This window comes from Miscanthus floridulus, chromosome 6 (genome assembly GCF_019320115.1).
Source record: "Miscanthus floridulus cultivar M001 chromosome 6, ASM1932011v1, whole genome shotgun sequence".
Classification (NCBI taxonomy): domain Eukaryota; kingdom Viridiplantae; phylum Streptophyta; class Magnoliopsida; order Poales; family Poaceae; genus Miscanthus; species Miscanthus floridulus.
Window position 1 is genome coordinate 19248002 of NC_089585.1, and position 23470 is coordinate 19271471.

Genomic DNA, 23470 nt, shown 5'->3' on the forward strand with positions numbered 1-23470 from the left:
CGTCCGTGATGCATGAGCGATGACGATGGCAGTGCACTTATTCCACCATGGTGCCTACTGGGTGAAGCTAGCTAGCGGCCGGACGCCCGGCCCTACCATTTTGAGCCGCCGGACGCCCGGACCTTCTACCTACGCCGTGCAGCAGCCACCCTACTACTCCGATGCGTGAAGAAGCTAGATCAGAACGAACACCCAAAAGAAATTAAATTATACTAGTAGGAATCGAAGTGGTAGATGGATATGTACCTCGCGAACTCGAACTAGAGCATAGCATCAAAGATGCTCATGGCTATCCGTGGATCGAAGCCGCAGAGGCCGATGGCAACCAAGAGATTCACGACGGCAAAGCCGGTGGCACGGCGCCGGTGAACGTCAGCGCCCACCCACGTGGACGCAAACATGGCGCCCACGCCACCAAAGAAGCAAGCTGCCATGAGGAGCGGCCTCAGCAACAACCAGACGCGGCCGCCGTCCACCGGCAGGGCGGCGCCCGCGCTTAGGACCGTCGCACATGTTGCCCAGCCAACGGTGGCGAGCGCCAGCGGTGGGTGCTCGACAACCGCCCGCATGAGCCGAGCGACCGCCCGCATGTGCCCAGCCAGTACGTCGTCGTTCCCCGGGAGCATCGCCATGGCAGCGTGCGGCTAGTGCGCACACACTCGAGATACATCTCACCAATCAAACAGACGTATGTCTAGCCGACACGCGTCATTGCTAGTAGTGCCGACACGCGTCAGCACTACTGGCGGTAACACGTGTCGACTAAATATACGTCTGTTTAGCAGTACTTTGCAGTGACGCACTTAGTAGTGCGCGCTACGAAAGAGCGGATGCTCCACGAAAGCACGCACTACTAGCAGTGACGCGTGTCGGCTAGATATACGTCTGTTTGGTTGGTGAGATGTATCTCGACAGTGTGCGCGCTAGCCCCACGCTGCTATGGCGATGCTCCCAGGGAACGACGACGTACTGGCTGGGCACATGCGGGCGGTCGCTCGGCTCATGCGGGCGGTTGTCGAGCACCCACCGCGGGCGCTCGCCACAGTTGGCTGGGCAACATGTGCGACGGTCCTAAGCGCGGGCGCCGCCCTGCCGGTGGACGGCGGCCGCGTCTGGTTGTTGCTGAGGCCGCTCCTCATGGCAGCTTGCTTCTTTGGTGGCGTGGGCGCCATGTTTGCGTCCACGTGGGTGGGCGCCGACGTTCACCGGCGCCGTGCCACCGGCTTTGCCGTCGTGAATCTCTTGGTTGCCATCGGCCTCTGCGGCTTCGATCCACGGATAGCCATGAGCATCTTTGATGCTATGCTCTAGTTCGAGTTCGCGAGGTACATATCCATCTACCACTTCGATTCCTACTAGTATAATTTAATTTCTTTTGGGTGTTCGTTCTGATCTAGCTTCTTCACGCATCGGAGTAGTAGGGTGGCTGCTGCACGGCGTAGGTAGAAGGTCCGGGCGTCCGGCGGCTCAAAATGGTAGGGCCGGGCGTCCGGCCGCTAGCTAGCTTCACCCAGTAGGCACCATGGTGGAATAAGTGCACTGCCATCGTCATCGCTCATGCATCACGGACGACGGGACGAGAGGGGACGAGGGAACATGCGCGCACGAGCAAGACACGGATCTCTTGATCTCTGGTCTGTGCCCATGCGTCCGCCCAAAATTCGGCGCGTAGCGACGAAGCACGCGCGACGACGGCGGCGAATCCGAAGGGGAGGGGGCGGGACGGCTGGCGGCGAGCTCGCCGCGGGCCGGGGCGGTGGAGGAGGAGGCAGCGGGGGCGGGGGCGCTGGCGGCGGCGGCGGTTAGAATTTTCGGAGGAGCCGTCTATATATAGCTGACGGGCTTAGAAAGGGAAGGCCCCAGTGGTGGAGGCGAAAGTGGTAAGATTTCCTTCTCCAATTGGATGTAGAAGTGGGTGGGGATGGAACGGCGGGGTGGGTGGCTGGCGGCGGGTGAGACGCGGGCCGGGGGCGACGGTAGAGGCCGGAGGCGATGGCGGGCTGGCATGTCTCATCGAGGAAGATGAACAGTGTACGTAGTGGTAGCGATGGTTAGATCTCGGCCCGCCGGCCGCCGTCGTCCACCCCGTAACCGTAGCTTTCTGGCGGCCGGCCGGGAATGCATGGACGACCCCACGTGCTGCTGTCCATGCATGACTGCATGAGGACAAATCAAGATCTTTGGTTGGGTGCTAATCCTTTTCGTTTGCTTCGTTCGGTGCATATAACGATCTATGTTGGTTGATTTGGTAATATATAATGTTCTATTTATGTATAAGAACACTTTCTGCTAGCTAGCTCGTTCAGTACACTTACACAGCTACAACCACTTTAATTTGTTTTGCAGCAAGACAGAGGTGATCATTTAGGAGGCAGGGAGTGTGTTTCGTTTTCTGATTTCCTGAAGGAGGTGGTAACCCGCCCGGCGGCGGCGGGTCCGTCCGCCCGTGGTGCGCCTGGGTACTTGGGGGCACGGCAAGTCATGGTGACGATCCTAGTGCAGGCTGTTATGGGTCCTGTTCATTTGTCTTATAATCCTTATTTTTCAACTTCTAGTCCGAACAGCGTACTAGATATATATAGTAGCTTGGACCAGTGTGTTTGAATAATAAACTCCTGCCGCTTTAACTTATTTGATCCAGCAAAGTCTCACGTGTGTTCTTTACGTCACACACGCACACGCGCACAGAGAGATGGGGCGTGGGGAGGTTTGAGGAGTACGAATCACGGAGCGAGGCAGCGACGTACGTAGTTAAGTCGTGAAGGGGCAGAGCCACAACTCAAGGCTAGTGAGGATGCTAACTCCATTTTCATGTACATGCGTTAACTCGTAGCATAAGCAGCAGTATTTTTTCTAACAGATGTAGTAAAATAGCAGATAACGCGTACGTTTATATATAAAAGAAAGCGTAAATCACTCATCATCTACAAAAATATGGAAAAGCATAGACCGTGAGTCAATAAGGTGAGAGTCCGAGATGGGCTCCTGAACCCACACTAGCGTCGTTCCTTTCATCATCCTCTCCTCCATGTCGGACAGAAGCTGACATCAGCCGGCTACTTATAGTCCATTGGAACCATGATGATAAATATGCAGCGAAGACCCTGATGGCTGTGAAAAGACAAAAGAACAAGAATTCGCCCTGATTCAATTATTCTGTGAATCCTCGAATATTTGATCTGAGTCGAGGCCAGCACCACATAGTGATAAGAAAAGAATTGAACCTTCCAGGTCCCCTTTCACAAAGAGTGTAGAAACGATGAAAGGGAAGTGAACTAGCACCGGGCATGTGGATAACAGCCGAAGGCCAAGGCAGCACCAGTGGTCAGTGGAGAGCGAATAAAGCACCTATTCTCTCCATTCTACAATGCCCGGTGAATCCTCGAATATTTTATCTGAGTCGAGGCCAGCACCACAAAGTGATAAGAAAAGAATTGAACTTTCCAGGTCCCCTTTCACAAGGAGTGCAGAAACGATGAAAGGGAAGTGAACTAGCACCGGGGTGGATAATGTTAGATTGATCTCCCAACCAATAAGCCCAACGGTCTATTGGGCCTTGGTCACGCGCCCTAATCGGGGGCGCCCAACCCTACATGGTTGGTGGACCCCCGTCGCACTGCGCTATATAAAGAGGTGGGGGGCCGGCGGCTCGAGGTACGAGGTTCACCGTGAGCTGCAAACCCCACCGACAAACCCTAGACCGATCTGAGAGGGCGCGCAGCCAGCGACGGGAAGCTCCACTGACTTCGCCGTCGCCACTGCACTGCATCACCGTCTCCACTGTGTCGCCTCTCCTCACCGACCGCCGCTGCCCGTGTGTTGCCTCCATCAACGAACCAGCAATGGCCGGATCGAGCTCCAACTCCACGGGATCCGATGGTCTGTGAACTCCTCACTCTCCTCTCCTTTCTCCCACTCTCTGCCTATTCTAGTTCATCATGTTCAACAGTACATCCGCCTAGATCTACCCTAGTCGATCCACAGAAATTAACAATGGTACCAGAGCCTTTCTAGCGGTAGATCTGGATCGGGGAAAGAAAGAAATCGAACCCTAACCCTCAATCAGGTACGGGAAAAGTGCGAACAGATTGAGACATGGTCTCAACATCGAACCCTAACCCTAAATCAGATCGGGTACGGGAAAAGTGGACATGGTTTCAACAAAAAAAAAAGAAACCCTAACCTTAGCAGTTAGTCAGCCTAGGGTGTAGATATCGGTTTTCCGAATCAAAAGCAACGAAAAATGAATGAAAAGAAAAGTGAATTCGAACTCGATTCGGATTCAATAGAAGCAAACCCTAACCCTAAAAAGGAAGCCTACCTGGGCTTTTACCCACCGCCGGCGGTATCGCCACCGCGCGGAAAGGAGACCGCGGCGTCGCTCCCGAACGGCGCGCGGGACAGAGCCGAGATCCGCACTGCACCTCGCACGCGCGGTCACGGCAACAGGGCACCACCATGCGGCCCCTCGACGGCGGCGTGCTCAGCCTCGGGCGAGCACGCACGCCGGTGAGAGCGCGCTGGACGGAGCCACTCTTCTTCTCCCTCGGACACTGAGGACGGCTGCTGCTGCGGGTCTCTCCGAGCTGCGCTGCGCAATGAGAGAGAAGGGGAGGGAGAGAATGAACCTAGGGTTTCTGGAGGGGTGCGGCCGGGGCGAGTTTTTATCCGGCCGAAAAGCGAGGAGAACCGTCGATTGGAGATCAACGGCCACCAGCGCATCGGGCCACATTCAGCCCAGGTGGGGAAAGGAACTCGCGGCCCAGGCCCAGGTTGCGGCCTGGGCGCGGAGGAGGCATCGCGCGCGTCCGCGCGAGCCGGCCGTGGGCTCTACTGGGCCGCGGGAAATCAGCTGGGCCGGGAGCGCTGGCGCGCGCGCGTGAAGCAGGCCATGGGCCGCATTTCACTGGGCCGCCGCTGAACAAAGCGAAAAAATCAATTTTATTTTCCAGAAGCAAATTTTGATGCATATTCGAATGATTTGAACTAAGTTTTGATGTTAATTTCTATACAAAATTTATCCAATGATATTTTTGTTCAGTAAATAGTAAAGTTGCTTCTGGAAAATATTATCATGAGAATTTTATTTAAAGTTTCCGCTGCGTATTTAAAGTTGTTATGGACTTTTAATTAAATTCGAACCAATAGGAGAATTTGATTTTAAGACCCAAGAAATGAATATGAATTGATTATAATGTTGTTATTATTTTGACCAACGTTGATTAATAGCAATATTATAATGTTGATGTAATTATGGTTTTTTGTTATGCATTATTTCTATTTCTGCCCAACGGTGATGTGGATTTAATGTATAAAACAATTGTATGTTTTAATTTTGACCAACGTTGAAACTAAGGCATGTAAATTATTGTTGTTTTATTTTATATATATTATGTTCTCACTTTAAAGAGAAATTGTGTTTTCAGGAGGATACTCCTTGATGGCTTATATCAAAGATATCCCAACTCTCAAAGGGGATAACTATATTGAGTGGAAGAAAAAGATAGACCTGGCTTTCATCCTCGCTGAGGTGGACTGGGTAGTCACCACACCGTGTCCCAAAGAACCTGTGGCACCGGTGAGGGAGACAGATGGGACTGATGCTGCATGGTAGAACAGAGAGCGAGATTTTGCTCCCGTAAAGATGTCCTATGACCTTGAGCATAGGAAATGAGTCACTGCCAACAAGAAGTGTTTGGCAGTGATAAAGAACACGATTGAGCCTGCTATTGTGGGCTCAATTCCAGACTGTGACACGGTCACATATTACCTAGAAAGAATAAAGAGTCGGTTCACTGGTTCTTCAAAGACATATGCAACCCAGCTAATCAAGCAGCTGGTAACAGAAATGTACTCTGGTGGCGGCAGTGGCATTAGAGAGCACATACTGAGAATGAGCAATCTGGCATCTAAGCTCAAACCAATGGATTTGGCACTCAAGGATGAGTTTCTTATTCATTTGATTTTTGCTTCTTTGCCCAAAGAATTTGACACCTTTGTTGTTAATTACAACATACAGCCTGAAAAATGGGATTTAGAAAAGCTCATAGCCATGTGTGTGCAGGAGGAGGAAAGAATAAAAGTTTCACAAGGTGGTACTGTCAACTACCTAAAAGATAAGAAAAAGAACTATAATAACAGTTCTTCCTCCAAGTCATCTGGAAAGGGTCCCATGCAACAGTCGCAGAACAAGCAATTCCCAGTGGATAAAGATCAGTGTCTCTACTGTAAGAAGACGGGACATTATAAGAAGAATTGTCCTGATTTCCTAAAGATGATAATGAAAAATAAAGGTGAGAACATTATTACGTTCGTAAATGAATCCTTGTATGTAAAGTTTTCAAAATCTACTTGGTGGATTGATTCAGGTGCAACTATTCATGTTGCTAATTCATTACAGGGATTCCGTTCGATGAGAACTTTGCAAAGAAGCGAAAGTTTCATTAAAGTCGCAAATGGAGTACAAGCAGATGTTGAGGCTGTTGGAGATCTTCCTCTAGAGCTTGCTGATGGCTTCATACTTTTTCTTAGAGATGTTCTTTATGTACCTTCTTTGCAAAGAAACTTGATTAGTGTATCAAAGTTGAACCATGATGGTTATGATTGCCATTTTGGAAATGGCAAATGTTAGATATTGTTTAATAATAAATGTGTTGGTCTTGCCTTCCGACAAGATGAGCTTTATTTATTATCACTTCGTGAAAATATGAATTCCGTATGTGATGTGAATGAGAATGTATCCTCATCGAACAATGCAAACAGAAAACGAAAGAGAGCTCACGATACGTTGTCGAAATTATGGCACTGTCGTTTAGGCCATATTTCGAGAGGGAGAATAGAAAGACTAGTTAAGAATGATATTCTTCCTCCATTAGAGCTCTCAGATTTAGAACAATGTAGAGATTGCATAAAAGGAAAGTATGTAAAGAAAATTAAGAAAGATGCCAAACAAAGCGCTGGAATTCTACAGATTATTCACACAGACATATGTGGTCCTTTTCCTATGAAAAGTGTGGATGGTTATGATTCATTCATAACATTCACAGATGATTACTCTCGTTTTGGCTACATTTATCCAATTAAAGAAAGAACAGAAGCGTTGGATAAATTCAAAATATTTAAAGCGGAAGTTGAAAATCAGCATGATTTAAAGATTAAGATAGTCAGGTCTGACCGTAGGGGAGAGTACTACGGTCGGCATACCCCATATGGACAAGTTCCTGGACCTTTTGCAAAGTTCTTACAGGAGAATGGTATAGTCGCCCAGTATTCAACACCGGGCGAACCTCAGCAGAATGGAGTAGCTGAAAGGCGTAACCGTACCCTGATGGATATGGTGCGTAGTATGATAAGTTACTCCACTTTACCGATGAGTCTATGGATGGAGGCGTTAAAAACTGCCATTCATATTCTCAATAGAGTACCAAGTAAGTCGATGCCCAAAACACCGTATGAGTTGTGGACAGGAAGAATACCCTCACTTAACCACTTGCGTGTGTGGGGGAGCCCTGCTGAGGCTAAAGTTTTTAACCCAAACATTGGGAAGCTAGATCCTAAAATAGTGAGTTGCCATTTCATTGGCTACCCAGAAATGTTAAAAGGTTTTCGTTTCTACTGTCCTAACAGACATACAAAATTTGTGGAAACGAGACACGCTGTCTTCCTAGAGGATGAAATGATTAGGGGGAGCATGGTAGCTCAAGAAATTGACCTTGAAGAGAAGCAGGTGTATGCACCCACTCCGATCATTCATGAGCCATTTTTCTCACTACCTGCTGTTGCTGCACCAACAGTACAAGACACTGTGGTGCCAGCACCTGTTGTTATCCCGCCTGTGGCAACAATGAATGATAATGAGGAACCTGTTCCTCAGGATCCTATAGAACCTATTACCACACATGAGAGGGAGCAACAACAGCCTCAAACAGAAAATATGCCAAATGAGGAGGCCCCTAGAAGGTCTCAAAGAGTTAGAAAATCGGCTATTCCTACTGATTATGAAATGTACAACACTGAAGAATTTTAAATGGAGGATGATCCCACCTCATTTGAAGAAGCCATGAAAAGTGATCATTCATCAAAGTGGCTTGAGGCCATGGAAGATGAAATGAGATCAATGAGTGCGAATAAAGTTTGGGATTTGGAGATAATTCCTAAAGGAGCTAAAACAGTAGGCTGTAAATGGGTCTACAAAACAAAACTTGACTCTCAAGGGAATATAGAGAGATATAAAGCCCGACTTGTGGCAAAAGGCTTTACACAAAGAGAAGGGATTGATTACAATGAGATCTTTTCTCCAGTCTCATGTAAGGATTCCTTTAGAATCATAATGGCATTAGTAGCACATTACGATTTAGAATTACATCAGATGGATGTAAAGACGGCATTTCTCAACGGAGACTTAGAAGAAAATGTTTACATGGCACAACCGAAAGGTTTTATCATAGAAGGAAAAGAATGTTTGGGATGCCGCCTAAAGAAATCCATTTATGGATTAAAACAAGCTTCAAGACAGTGGTACTTGAAGTTTGATCAGACAATAAAGAATTTTAGGTTTAAAGATAATGTTGAGGACAATTGTGTCTACGCAAAGTTTAAGAATGGAAAGTTTATCTTCCTTGTCCTGTATGTGGATGATATCTTACTTGCTAGTAGTGATGTCAGTCTACTACTAGAAACAAAGAAGTTTTTGTCCTCAAAATTTGATATGAAAGATCTTGGTGAAGCTTCGTTCGTTCTAGGGATCGAGATTCACCGAGATAGAAGTAAAGGGGTATTAGGACTGTCACAAAAGGCATACATAGAAAAAGTCTTAAAGAAATTCAGTATGCACAAATATAGTCCCTTACCTGCTCCTATAGTCAAGGGCGACAGATATGGGGATTTTTAATGCCCCAGGAACCAATATGAGATCGATCAAATGTAAGTGTTTCCATATGCTTCAGCTGTCGGAAGCTTGCAATATGCTCAAGTGTGTACGCGCCCTGACTTGGCATTTGTTACCGGGTTACTTGGCAGATTCCAGAGCAATCCTAGAATAGAACACTGAAAATTGATAAAGAAAGTCTTGCGTTATTTGCAAGGAACGAAAGACCTCATGATGACGTATAGAAGATCTGATTCACTCCATATAGTGGGATATTCAGATTCTGATTATGCGGGAGATAATAGAAAATCCACGTCTGGATATGTGTTCACTCTCGTAGGGGGAGCTATTTCATAGAAAAGCTCAAAGCAAACCGTCACTACATCATTCACAATGTATGCCGAGTTTGTAGCGTGTTATGAGGCAACGGGGCAGGTGAACTGGTTAAAGAAGTTCATACCCGGTTTGAAGGTGGTTGACGACATCAATAGACCACTGAAGTTATACTGCGATAATAATCCAGCAGTACAGTATGCTCACAACAATAGGTCAAGTGGTGCTGCCAAACACATTGACATAAAGTATTATGTTGTGAAGGATAAAGTCCGGAATCAAATGATAAGTCTTGAGCATATAAGTACCGAAAAGATGCTCGTGGATCCGCTTACAAAAGGCTTACCACCCAACATGTTCAGAGAACATGTAGCCGGCATGGGTTTAAGAGAAAGCCTATGATTCCTGGACTATAAAGGGCCCAAAAGTTAAAGTAACTATTTCAGATCAGAGACGTGCATTGTAGCTGTTAAATCTATCGGCGATTGACCGTGACGATAAAACATGCTCTATGCATCATCTGTGAAGAAATGAGTAAGAATAAAAGGATTGAAGTTTAAAGTTTAAAGATGAAAGTAATAGTGAGATCAAGGGGGAGAATGTTAGATTGATCTCCCAACCAATAAGCCCAACGACCTATTGGGCCTTGGTCACGCGCCCTGATCGGGAGCGCCCAACCCTACATGGTTGGTGGACCCCCATCGCACTGCGCTATATAAAGAGGTGGGGGGCCGACGGCTCAAGGTACGAGGTTCACCGTAAGCTGCAAACCCCACCGACAAACCCTAGACCGATCTGAGAGGGCACGCAGCCAGCGACGGGAAGCTCCACTGACTTCGCCGTCGCCACTGCACTGCATCACCGTCTCCACTGCGTCGCCTCTCCTCACCGACCGCTGCTGCCCGTGTGCTGCCTCCATCAACAAACCAGCGATGTCCGGATCGAGCTCCAACTCCACAGGATCCGATGGTATGTGAACTCCTCACTCTCCTCTCCTTTCTCCCACTCTCTGCCTGTTCTAGTTCATCATGTTCAACAGTACATCCGTCTAGATCTACCCTAGTCGATCCACAGAAATTAACAGATAACAGCCGAAGACCAAGGCAGCACCAGTGGTCAGTGGAGAGCGAATAAACACCTAAAAGGCTACAACTCATGCATTCTCTCCATTCTACCATTCTATACAGTGGTTTGGACAAGGAATCCGCTGTATCACGGTACAGTCATGCCAATATGCCATGATGCTATACACGAACTAGTGCTACAGAATTACCCGAAGGCTTAAATACACAACATATCATGCATTTCATAAGCACGCTAACTGTCAGCTTTGCGTCAATTGCCTCTCGTGGAAGATCTCCCCAAGTCGCTCGTACAGGTATTTTTGCTCCTCATAGGCTAGGTTTCTTATAATCTGAATGAAAAAAAAAGGTAGACATTTGTTAGAATCACGCAAGATAAATTGCTTGAAGAAAGGAAAAATCACTCTCAAGATAATGAGAATAAAACATTAAGGTATAATGATCCTGACCTGATCCAAGATTATCTCAACAGAGAAGTTCTGAGGTGCAATGAATGATTGGTGGTATATGTATGCAAACACTGCCATAACCATCTGGGGGAAAAGCAAGCAGAAATTTATGTTAAGCTGTGTAGTCTACAGACTGGTATTAAAGCATTTTTTCCAGTCAAACACATTTATACTCAACAAGAGGTAACACACACGTTTGCACAGGAGAAATACAAATACAATCGAGCGAGCCTTTTAAAAAAAATGGCTTCCCCACCATTACTCCTTTCTCCACAGAATTTTACTAGGTTTATGGGTCAACATTGCCCTTAGAAACACCTGACACATCAGGCCCAGACAAAATGAAAACATAAAATCTTGCTAAATGGAGGAATGGCAGACCTAAAATGAGGTTGCTACTCCTGCCATTATCGCTAGACATTTGGTTCAAATGATTGTTCTGTAGCTGATGGTTCAGATTAGCCACAGCACAAAGGCCTCATCTTACCTTATATCGATAGAATGGGAAAGCTAAAAGCTTGCATAACCATGGGCCAGTAACATTTCCCTATAGCTAGAACGTTTCTTGAGATACTTACTTGACAATCCATTCTGTCAGTAATTCCACCATGCCCAGGTATGCTGTCACCAAAATCCTACAATTTTGTAAAATAAAAAAGATATATCAATTGGAGTAAAACAATGTTATTGATGCAAACAATGAAGTGGTATATACCTTTATTTTGAAAGCCCTCTTGAAGCCACTCGCAAAAAATCCTCCAAATGGTGCTATTATTGATGCAAACAAACCCAGGGCTAAAGCATGCCACTGCACAGGCATAATGGCTAGTTCTTTCCATGGGAACTGTTAAGACTTAAGAGACGCATCTAATCAAACAGAGTGACCTCGACCAACCAAGAGGAACTAGACGGCATTGCATATAAGAAGAAATAAGCGCCTGAGTTCAAGTTTGAAGGAGTCAAACCTGGTTAGTGAGTATGTACAATTGTACACCTACAAGGCTACACCTCCCACCAACTGAGTTAGTCTCAGTTCCTTATTAAGCACAAGCTAGGGGCTTGGTTATGATTGTTTTACTGTTGTGCAGGCATATCAAAGTAACTTCTCCATTGATTTATCACGAAGAACTAGCCTTGATCTTATCATTGATTTCAGAAAATAACGAAGTCAGAAGAAAAAAGAAGACAGAGCATTGTCTACCCTGAGAACATGTGTGCCTCCCATCACATATTCATATACAGCTCACTGTCTTATTTCGTTGTCAGACTGGATTCCTCCTCCCCAACCCAACTTCTTTGCCAAAGGAACAGGGGGGCACCACCGACCACACATTGTGCATTTTACAACTTACAATCACGTGTTCCATCGATTTTACAAGATCGCTATTTTTTATCCAATTTGCAAGTTATTTAAACTATTGTGTTCTACACAGCAACATTAATAGAAGAGGGGTCATATCAATGACATTCTCACAGAGTAAAATATCTGTGAGACCTTTCATGTTAGCTTGGGTCCAAACCCTTCATCAATTTCTACCCTTCTGTTAACCTCTACCTTCCCTCCAAAAAATTAACAGAAGAGATCGATGATCAATCATGGGTATGTTTTGACTTCATAAATATGACATCATCATACTTAGTGGCCATATATCATGGAGTTGGCATCTGTTATATTTGTCAAAGTATCTACTGATATTCTCGTCAATACAAATGTACTAGTATTATTCTACAATATGCTATATCAAAAAGGATTGCAGTTAATTTGTACTTGTATCCCTTTTTTTTCAAGTTCAATATACATTAAGAACCAACCTTTTCTGCAGCAGTGCGCTAACTTTACTAGTACTCCTCTATATTCCTTCAACTCAATAGAAACATAATCTGGTGCTTTTTAGGGACAACCACCTCTTCCACTTGGAAGGAAAACTTTGTTTCTTTTGGAATGACTTATTGATTAGGGATTACAATCAATGACCATGCAAAATGTCTAGGTGCAATACGAGCTAGTATAAGGTTCAAAAGACCATACTACGATTATTTTGAGATAACCTTTATGATTGGAACAATGCAAAAACGCCACCTTAGAGTACAAGAAACAATATTAAAATGAATGAATTCAGCAAAAAAAAAGAAATAATTACTGACCCAATGTGGCACCCATTCTTCCAACGAGTAATGCTCTGACTTAAACATTGGACCAGGGTCACAATAAAGCCACCCAGTCGACAGATCCTGAAATTATTTGCATGACAAATTTAGTAATACGACAGCAACTTGACTATAAAACAATCATATTCTGAAGAAAATCTATGTAACCTTTCTTGGGCATGTCAACCATTGGGAACGACCCATTACATTTGCTAACTGCCACAGAAAAAGGAAAAGTGATCAACACATCATTTGAACTACAAACAAATAGCAATATTTTTACAGACTGAAATTAATAGTGGATTATATTCAAAAATCAACCTGTTAAAGTTGTATTCCCAGGAGAACATAAACCATGAGTCGCCAAATAAATCCTCACATTGCAACATGTTTTTAACTTGTAAGGTTGATAATGAAAGAAAATGAGTTACTAAGGAATAGACATACCTGCCAGTGCTCTTTTAGATGCAATAATCATGGCTAGCTTAATTGGTTTGAAATTTTGAACATAAGCTGGTTTGTTCCACAGGTCATCTTTGGATCTAAGGCAAGTCTTGATTAATTGCAATGTCACCAGCTTCATTATCAGATTGCAATAGTTCATGTGTCTCTGACTTTCAATGTTTCTACCATTAGCGATTTGGTAAATGTGGAGGCATGAATGCAAATTGAGTCGCAGAGGGAGCTCTCTGCACTGGGTACGCCCTTTTTTTAGAGAGAGAGAGAGAGAGAGGGAGCGGGAGCGGGAGCGGGAGCGAGAGGGAGGGAGGGAGAGAGAGAGAGGGAGGGAGGGAGGGAGAGATCAATGAGAAGGGAGATCAGAATTTTGCTGGTCACTGATAACTAACAAGAGAAAAGATGAGTGCTCAGTAACCTGTAACTCATTCATTGACCACACATGCATACAGAAGAAACCATAAGTGGACAATACTATAACACAACAGTAGGACCAGGGCAACATTTAGTGTTAGAAGATAGAAGTAAAGCCTCTAATTTAGACACATCTATAGGTAGGGCTATACTTCAAGACAAAGTGCAATTACATGTGCATAAAAACAAGGGGGTAAGGCTATTAAAAAATTTCATCATTTCAAAAAAAAAAAAATCAAACGTTGCTATAAAAATTATCTTGATGGGAAATCGGGAATTTAACAAAGTCTCACCAGAAAAGCAGAGATGATAGTTGTCACTGATGCACCAATAAAACCTTCCCAGGTTTTCTTTGGGGACAACTTGATTAGTGGTGTTCTCCCAAGAAAGAACCCGAATAAATAAGCAAAGATATCGTTGATCACAATAAGTGAAGCAGGCAAAAGAAACCTGAGTACACAGCATTGTAGATGCATGGAGTTCATTAACTGCATCATAATACAAACTACTTGCGTAAATTAAACAATCAGGACAAATGTCTTCCGCAAATATATTTAGAGATATGCATCATTGACATAGTCACTTAGAATAATTCAAGTTCAACTCAAATTCAAAAAATAAAAGAGAACAATACTTCCCATGAAAAGTGAAGTGCAAAAATGAAATATCAAGGCACAGAAGTCAGACAAGGCACACTATCACCATAGATATTCTGCAACACCTAAAGTGTTATTGTCTGACTAATAGCCATTAGTCGCAATTAGTCAGGCTTATCGGTCCATGGACCACAATTAGGCACTCAGAGGCGACTAGTACAATTAATCTAATTGTCAAACTAAACGGTGATTAATCAAGATGAGTCATCTTATTACCTCAGGGACAACTAGCCAGAATTATTATGTCGAAAAAACTAATGAATCTGCAAGTTTAGAGCAGATGAATGATAAAATTGCAAGATTCCTTTTCCAGAAGACAGAAACTTTCAGATGATGATGGAAATACCAAATAAAAACTTAATTGTCTGTGAACAAAAATAGCTAGGCACTCCATATATCCCAAAAATCTGAAACTCTAAACAGGTTATTATTAATAAAGAAACAAATCACTTACCAGAATATCCCTTCAAATATGTTTGCCACAGTGAAAGCGGACTGTGCAAAAACCGTTAAAAGTATCATGTGCGTCCACGCATACTGTTTGAATTGATACTTGTATGCCTTTTTCTTCAGAGTCAAAATAAACCATACAAAGCCTGGATCAAAGGAGCCATAAATACTAACTTTCTGCTAGATACGAACTAGAAAATCATGATAAGCAGGTTATCTGTTATTAAAGCATGACTGTCAACACAGGCAATCAAGGGAATGAAGATACTTCAAAGATAACTAGTATGTAACAGTAATCACTTAGGAACTCAGGCAGGGATGTATGATCACTTAGTCACTTTGGCAGGCATATATGAGGAAAAAACTGGCCAGACATTTGCAGACTCAAATGCCCGGTGTCCATCCAGAACAACTGAAATAAGGTGATATGTCCAATAATCAAATCTAACAAACATAACATGTCCATTTGCTAATGTTCATATGAAGAATAACATTACTGACAAGGGTCCAAGTGAATTAAATTGGACATCTCAAAGGCGTTTGGTTCAGTGTCGTGGTCTTTTCTCATTGAGGTCCTGCTGCAACTTGGTTTTGGTCGGAAATGGTGAAAATTAATTTGCCAACTGCTATCCACTTCTTCCACAAGGGTCTTGTGAATGGTTAACCAGGGAAGAGCATTACTCACCAGCAGGGGCTGCGGCAAGGAGATCCTCTTTCTCCCATGCTTCCTATTAATTATGGAAGCACTGAACTCTCTAATCTCTCATGCCACTAGGATCATTCTGTTGCAACCAGTGGCAATTCGGCAAGCAAAATTTTGAAGATCTCTTTTATGCTGATGATGTTGTGTTGTTTCTCTGTCTTACGAGAAATGACCTTGAACTCTGCCATCTTTTGTCAGAAGTGTTTGGACATGTTACTGGACTAATCTGGCCAAGAGTTCAGTCATCACCATTCAGTGTGCTGAGGATGATCTGAGAATCATTGAAGAGACGATGGACTGTGCAATTAAGGACTTCACTTGCACATATCTTGGTCTTCCGCTTACAATCAGAAAGCCCGCCAAAGCCGAGCTGCACCCTTTGATTGATAAAGTGGCAGATAGTCTCCTGGTTGGAAAGCCTCTCTTATGACAAGAGCTGGTCGCCTAACTACGGTTAGGATGGTTTTCACTGCTATACCTATGTATCAGATGATTGCTTTGGATTTGCCAAAATGGGTGATTAAGGCTATTGATAAGCGAATAAGGGGATTCTTTGGAAAGGTCAGGAGGTCAATGGAGGTAATTGTCTTGTGTCATGGGATCGTGTCCAAAAGCCGCTTCAGTATGGAGGTCTTGGCATACATAATCTTGAAATCCTGGGCTGGGCACTTCGCATTAGATGGCTTTGGCAGCAAAAATCTGATGCTTCCTGGCCCTGGGACAGGCTGCCAGTGAATGTGCCTAGAAATGCCCGAGCTCTCTTTAAAGTAGCAGTGCAAACTATTGTTAGGAATGGGAGACGACCAATTTTTGTCTGATCGGTGTCTGCAAGGCAGAACTGCTGCAGAGGTTGAACCCAATCTGGTCAAATTAATTCCGAAGAGAGTGCTAAAACAGTGGACTGTAGCTCGAGCGCTCAATTATAGATCTTGGGTAAGAGAAATAAAAGGTGCACTGACGATGCAAGTCCTAGTCAACTATTTACACTTGTCACTTGTGGGATCTGGTGGACAATATAATCCTACAACATGACATTCCTGATCAGCACATTTGGCGCCTATCTCAGACTGGGCTTATATAAGCAAGTCTGCTTATGGTGCTTTTTTCTTTCGATCCATCAAGTTTGATCCATAGCGTCGTATTTTGAAAACTTGGCACTCAGGCAGGCTGGGGGGTAGGAATCCATGTTGCAATGCAGACCAGTTGGCCAAACGCGGACTTCCTCATCCTGCTGCATGTCCGTTTTGTGACAAGCCCATGAAACGGTCCAGCATGTTCATATATCTTGTGTTTTCTCATGGGCTCATGGCAAGTCTGGACCATGATTCTTCATAAACTCGGCATGGCCAGACTTGCACCAAGCCCAGATGCAACTAGATTTTCTGGCTGGTGATGTACTGCTGCAAAGGGGTTCCTAAGGAAGTGAGAAAAGGCCTTAATTTTCTAATTATCTTGGTTGCTTGGGAACTTTGGAAGCATTGGAATAATGGAATGCTTGTGTTTTTGAAGGAGCAAAGCTGAGAATTGAAGTTGTCCTGCAAGCTATTGTGTATGATATGAGAGCAGCCTATGGTGTTCTCCTGGTGCTTCAGCGCTCCAAGAGCTCTTATTTAACTGAGGGGCTGTTGTTGGTCGTTTAATGTTTTGTGTGGTGCGCTTTTGTGTTTCTTTTGGGGGTCTGGAAAAGGCACTTCGTCTCTTTCCTTTGTATTTCTCTCTTCTTCTTAATGAAATGACACAGTTCTCTTGCATAGTTTGAGAAAAGATATATTAAGAACAATATGAAAATCCAACCATGAATTCTCCCACTTAAATCAAGCGGACAACTATTAACCAGACAATAACTAGCACAATTTGCAGAGTAACATTGAACTAAAATCTAAAATAGTAGACTATAATATGTTAATAAATTATTGATAGGATAGGGAAGAATATCATCTATTTTGTACTCCATCCACTCCAAAATGTAGGGTTTTTGGGTTTTATCATAAGTCAAACTTCTCTAACTTTAACCAAGTTTGTAGAAAAATATACTAACATCAGCAAATACCAAATAATTGCACTATCAAGAATATTCATGATAGATTTTACGAAATTCATTTCATTTTGTAGATGTTGGTGTATTTTTCTATAAACTTGGTCAAAGTTGGAGAGATTTTACTTATGAGAAAACTAAAACAACCTACATTTTAGAAAGGGGGAGTGTAAAAACTTTTAACGCAAGATCATAACAGAAACATAGAGTCACTTTGAACATTCTAAATTTAAAGTGAAGTTTATGTAATATATTCACAAGAGGAAATTATTGCATGTTTCATGGGATATCGAGCCTACCAGCAATATAAAGAAAATAACAGATAAACATCTGATACTTTATTAGGCCACTGACGACCTTATAAAGCAAGTGATCTGAAGTTACTGTATTCACAAGCTGCCGACTAAGAAAGCGCCCATAAGTGTACAGCATTGCCGTGAAAAAGAAGTGCCTACAGTAGGAATAAAACTTGTATATAAACAACACAAGGAAAAAATACTGTTGAAAGGCATAGCAGCTACGAGATTGAAAATTTTCTGTTTAAACTTGGTAGAATCATAATGAGCCATAGCTTACCAATTCAGCAGCCTGAACCCTGGCAGCTGTTTCTCTTCACTGGATTTTCTGAGTAGGTTGAAAAGCTCTCTTGCCATGTATATTTGAATGACAACCACCATGGCCCAGATATATAAATGACCCATATAAACAATAAAGGCAAAGCCTCCAATCATCCATACTGTAGAATATGTACGGATAAGCATTGATTTATACTTGTTCTGATCATTGACAAGCAACGGCTGTCCATTAGCTCTATTCCCATCTGTGGTAGCCTGAAGAAAATGATCATGATTAGTTACCAAAAAAGAGCACCTGAAACAGGCTGCTGCTCTAGCTTGAACCATGCTGCAATGTAAGTATTAGCTGAAATCTAGAGAGAAAACAGAATGCAATAAAGAGCAAAAAGTAATAAGAAATTACTTACCTCAGTTGCATGTCTGCGACGTCTTACGCGCCCTGCATGAGAAGCAGAAGCATCGCTAGAGCTAGTGTCCCTTTGCATCACTGGTACTCCAAAGTTAAATTCTACAGAGAAAAGAAAAGAAAAGGCGAACAGTCAGTCAGACCAGAATAGATTATAAGATGAATATAAATAGGAATAGTGGATAAATCAACAGACATTCGGATACATCGATGGACATTAGATCGATTATAAAAAGTTCCTTAGTACAGAATGCTTGATCAATGCTCTGCTAAAGTTTGATGGCACACTGATTGAACACGGGGCAGGGAAAACTCACTGTAACAATAAACTTTCATCCGAAGGGGTCTCAAACACCGGTCATGCAGACAGCAGGTTCAGCTGAACCCCAGACATTGAGTTCCTCCTAGGTTGGTCTAGTTTTCAAAAGGCAAACTAGACAAATTGGAGCACCAATCCCAGGAAGGAATGTTTGGATTTCAAGGACAGCAAAGGAATGTCTAAAAAAAAAGACAGCAAAGGAACAAACAAAACGAGCAATCATCCATCCAACTCCAATCAATCTAGGGTTCCTCACCAGCAAAGTGCCATCAGTATAGTCACCAGCAACCCAGAAAAATGCGTGCTGCTTCCTTCCAGTGGAACGGGAAGTGCTTTGTCAAGTACTCAAGTCTATTGGTCCTACGGCTGGCCCTGGCGTTGCCTTGTTCCCGCACCGATACAGCGCAGCGCTAGTGATTGGCGCAACAGACAAGCACATCTCTCTCGCGATTATTAATGGCGGCGCGCAACCGCTCATCTATAGCGGTCCCAAATCGCCTCAATTAACAACCGTCCGAGGCACCCTCCAACTAACATAATTCGACGGGTAGAGACAGCTGACAACTGCAGCGCGTGATGACTATTCCCCCCAAAGCAACAGCAACAAGCCGCCGCCGGCGGAACAAAACAACATCGCCGTGAACTAACCACCTTGGCGGCACCGACAATCCAGAGCAAGCACGCCACAGGCTGAGGCGCTAAACCGACCGCAGGAATCCTGCCGGCGCAACAGCGAGAGAAGCAGCGTCACTGGGAGGGAGACGGAGGTACCTCGAGGCCGCAGAGCAGGGGAGGGTGAGCACGCAGCAGCACCGCCGTAGCCTCGCCTGCGGCTGGGGCGGCGCGTGTGGAATGGGATTCTGTAGAGAGAGCGCGCTGCGTGCTTCGGGAAGGACGGAGAGGAGGGAGAGCCTGCGATGCGAGACAGCTGTGGTGCTGGGTTCCGCACCTGGTGCTTGTCGCCGCCCTGCAGGGAATTGGAATTGGAATTTCTCGCTTTAATTCCTGCTCGCGTGCCTTTAAACCCGCTCGCTCGCTTGATGTGATTGTGATGTTCAAAAAACAGAGAAGCTTGGGGAGTTGGACTGTTGGAGAATGGCGTGGCGTGGAATAAAATGGGTGGACGGCAGGAGATCGAAGTAAGTACAACTCATCAGGCCAGTACTTGCTCTAATAAGTAGGTGTTTGGTTCCTCTTCTAAATTTTAGTCATTGTCTTATTAGATATATAGACATATATATATGAAGTATTAAATATAAACTAATTACGAAATTAATTATATAGTTTACGACTAATTTACGAGACGAATCTTTTAAGTCTTCGTGATTTGACAATGTGGTGCTACGGCTAATGATAGGTTAATTAGGCTTAATAAATTTATTTCGTAGAGTACCGATAGATTCTATAATTTATTTTTTTTATTAGTATCCAAACATCACATGCGACATCCTCATATGACAGCTTCTAAATTTTAGTCACCGGATCATAACACTCCTAAATTAATGGTCGGGACCATGCCCAGAATGGGTCCCTTTTGAAATGCACATATCCCCTTCGCCTTGTTTTGCAGTAGTACTAGCACAATTTGCACCGTCGCAAAAATTTGCACCACATGGATTAACCAGATTTTTTTTAGCAAAAAAAGAATAGGGGAGGCTGGTGTCAAAGGTCAAACCTGCTTTGGAGGCTCGGGCGCCGACGCCGGGAGGGGCTCCTCGCGGGTGTCGCGCGGCGGAGAGGATGGCTGGGTCAGCGCGCGGCAGAGAGGAGGGCGGGGGTCGGCGCGCGGCGGAGAACTGGGGGTGGAGAGAGACGAGACAGCGGCAGGGAGGGAGAGTGGTGATGACTGGCGAAACGAAGAAAATTATTGTGGATGGCTGGATGCAGAGAGACTCCGCCAGCTCTCCCGTGCATACATGGCTCGGATGGAAGACGCCTGTCCACGAAGACATCACACGGCACCCTAGAGGGCGACGGCTCCTCCGCACCTTCGTTTTCAGGTGCTCAGCTCCTATAGATCGGCTTCTTTCCGGCTCCTCAGCTCCTGCGCTGATTCATCATGACTGAAAAAGAAATGCAATGTTAGCAATTTGTTGAACACGCAGCAACGAACCGAACAGCTTTCTACATCTCTTTCAGAATTGCCTTTGTGCTTGTGCAAAGTAGAAGGATCAACATAATTGCCTTGTTCTTGTGCAAAGAAGAAAGATCAACATAAGTATCCTTAATCATGTATTTTCTCCATTGTAAATTATAAAATGTTTTAGTTGTCTAGATATATATAGTTTTTATTATACACTTAGATATACACCGTGTCTAGGTACATAATAAAAACGATATATCTAGAAAAGACAAAATATCTACTCCCGGCTCATATCCATATAATCATGACACCTATGGAATCTAGTAAGCCCAATCGTCATGTGGGAGGTTGAACACGTGCAACACAAAATATCTATGTAATCATGACACTAGTGAAATCCAGTATGGCATGAGAAAGATGAATAAAATATACAAGGACCTCGATTACAAGCCACGAGGAAAGATGAATACAATATGCAAGGACCTTCATTAAAAGCCACGAGCACTAGAAATATCCGCTTCTATGATGAGCGCGGGGACGGCCGAGGACCGGCCATTGTAAAGATGGGTTGTGCCGAGGGCTATTTTGCTTAAGCACTGACGGTAGGAATAGGCCGTATAGTGGTCGTGTGAATAGTGGATGGAGTAAGGGCGTTTTTGCAAAAGTACCAGCACGCGCGGGCTCCCCCGTCGTGGGTCGTTTGCGCAAGTGGGTCGTGTCCCACGTGGGCCGCGTCTGTGGGTCACGCGTGCGCGCGCGCTGCGCGCATGTGGGCCGCAGAGTTGGGCTACGCGAGAATCGGTTTTCATTTTTCCACCAAATTAGAAAATGTTTTTTTTAATTTAGTTTTGATGCTGATCTTTGGAAAATTATAGTAAATTCTATAGGTCTCCAAAAATAGTGAAACAAAATTTGTTAGGTTCATAAAAATGTGGTCTATCTGTTGGTGTAATTAGTTTACATTTATCTATGGGAATGTTAGGTCCATTAATTCATTTAGGAAAGCTTAGTATTATTTAGGTTATTAATTGTAGAAATTTTTGGGGCAAATTGGTAATAGCTTTGACCATAAAATTTTTACAGTAGGTTCATTATATTATTATGTACTCAATGTAATTTTTGTAACCATAGAATATATTGAGAATTATGGTAGCTAAGTACTCCTTGTTGTAGTATATAGGAAATCATTAATAAGAGTAGGAAAATATTTTAGTGGCCTGGAGCTACCAGCGACTAACTTTGTTGACACTCTGTCTGCTCAAGGCAAGCCCCAGTGCATAACCTATCGTTACTTGTAAAAGATGATTATTATTATCACTCTTATGATAAAATAGTGAAAGAAAAAATAGAGACCGGGTAGAAATATGGTATGGGTATTGGTGGGTGTAAGAGGTTGTGTCTTGCGGCCAACGGGACATAGCTTGATTACACTATTTTTTCTATCTGTGTTGGTTAAGAACCGGTTGTTGCATTAGATTCTAGTCAGGTCATAGACTTATTATCCTGAGTACATACTTATTTATGGGAGCAGGGAAGGCTCGTTGCTCTCTTGTCATGGGTTCTGGCTCTTTTCGGACCGACTGATTGGAGGCAGGGATGATGGAGGTCTAAGTACCACACTGAGTCTGGGACTCATGTGTGGAGGCTTAGAGTCCAAGTTTGGACGGAGACCTAGACCCCTTGACAGGAGAGTGGTGGGTTGGTCCTGCTTGTGCCTGGGGTATAAGCGGGGCGTATATTCTTGTGAAAAAAAAAGACCGAGAAATGAAGAATGTGTGTTGATTATACTGGCCTCAACAAGGCATGCCAAAAGGATCATTTTCCTTTGCCATGTAGAGACCAGATAATCGACTCCACCTCAGGATGTGAGATCCTCTCTTTTTTGGATGCCTACTCTGGCTACCACCAGATCACGATAAAAGAGTCCGACCAGGTCACGACTTCATTCATCACCCCATATGATTCGTACTGTTACATAATCATGCCTTTTGGTCTAAAGAACGCTAGTGCCACCTATCAACGGTGCATGCAGTGGTGCTTTGCTAACCAAATCGACCCGCCCGACTAGCCTGACCAAGTTGAGCGGCCGAAACCAACAATCACCGTCTATGTAGATGACATAGTGGTCAAAACAGTTCAAGCTAGCGACCTGATCGCAAACTTGACGACAACATTCGCGAACCTCCGAAGGTCATCATCAAATTGAATCCTGAAAATATGTTTTTGGGGTTCTAAAGGGGAAGCTGCTCAGATACGTCATGTCCAAACACGGCATCGAAGCCAACCCTAATAAAATCACAGTCATCTCCAACATAGGCCCTATTCACAACATCAAGGGCGTACAGAGGCTCACCGACTGTTTGGCCTCCCTGAGCTGGTTCATTTCCCGACTAGGCAAGCGAGGGATGCCTCTCAATAAACTTCTTAAGAAGACTAACACATTCATCTAGACAGAGGAGGCACAGCAGGCTTTGGAAAGCCTCAAAGCATCACTA

The 23470-nt window shown here is 44.2% G+C and overlaps 1 protein-coding gene, 1 long non-coding RNA gene and 1 pseudogene across 12 annotated transcripts; 2 read left to right on the forward strand and 1 right to left on the reverse strand.

The window, feature by feature from the left end:
- The first annotated feature begins 252 nt into the window (after positions 1-252).
- LOC136461803 (uncharacterized) lies at positions 253-10423 on the forward strand. Of its 2 annotated transcripts, none has more exons than XR_010760455.1 (3): positions 253-1325; positions 2347-3306; positions 10297-10423. It is a non-coding gene; the product is annotated as an uncharacterized lncRNA (long non-coding RNA). The 2 variants fall into 2 exon arrangements; XR_010760456.1 differs by lacking the exon at positions 253-1325 and adding an exon at positions 1887-2248.
- Positions 3080-21024, reverse strand: LOC136461800 (phosphatidate cytidylyltransferase 1-like). Of its 10 annotated transcripts, none has more exons than XR_010760452.1 (13): positions 20568-20991; positions 18575-18675; positions 18169-18422; positions 17892-18043; positions 14859-15000; positions 14042-14198; positions 13047-13094; positions 12876-12962; positions 11446-11574; positions 11309-11365; positions 10731-10814; positions 10338-10613; positions 3080-3348 (listed from the first exon to the last, which is right to left on the reverse strand). XR_010760452.1 is itself a non-coding variant. In XM_066461114.1 (13 exons), the coding sequence occupies exons 3-13, from the start codon at positions 18650-18652 to the stop codon at positions 10524-10526; spliced, it is 1278 nt and encodes a 425-aa protein (XP_066317211.1). In that variant the 5' UTR covers positions 18653-18675; positions 19664-19859; positions 20568-20733; the 3' UTR covers positions 10333-10523. The 10 variants fall into 10 exon arrangements, 7 of the variants coding, with proteins under 7 accessions (XP_066317211.1, XP_066317205.1, XP_066317208.1 ...); XM_066461114.1 differs by lacking the exon at positions 3080-3348 and adding an exon at positions 19664-19859 and having other exon boundaries at positions 10333-10613; positions 20568-20733; XM_066461108.1 differs by lacking the exon at positions 3080-3348 and having other exon boundaries at positions 10333-10613.
- Positions 3804-6253, forward strand: LOC136457783 (uncharacterized; annotated as a pseudogene).
- Positions 21025-23470: the final 2446 nt, after the last annotated feature.

Excerpts from the sequence above, each read along its gene's own strand:
- LOC136461800 (XM_066461108.1), bottom strand. The coding sequence starts at position 20,844 with ATGTCTTCGTGGACAGGCGTCTTCCATCCGAGCCATGTATGCACGGGA. Across the intron at positions 15,001-17,891 it reads TTATTTTCTTTATATTGCTG|GCTTTGTATGGTTTATTTTG; the intron begins GTAGGCTCGATA and ends CCTTTGATCCAG. Across the intron at positions 10,614-10,730 it reads TTGAGATAATCTTGGATCAG|ATTATAAGAAACCTAGCCTA; the intron begins GTCAGGATCATT and ends TTTTTCATTCAG.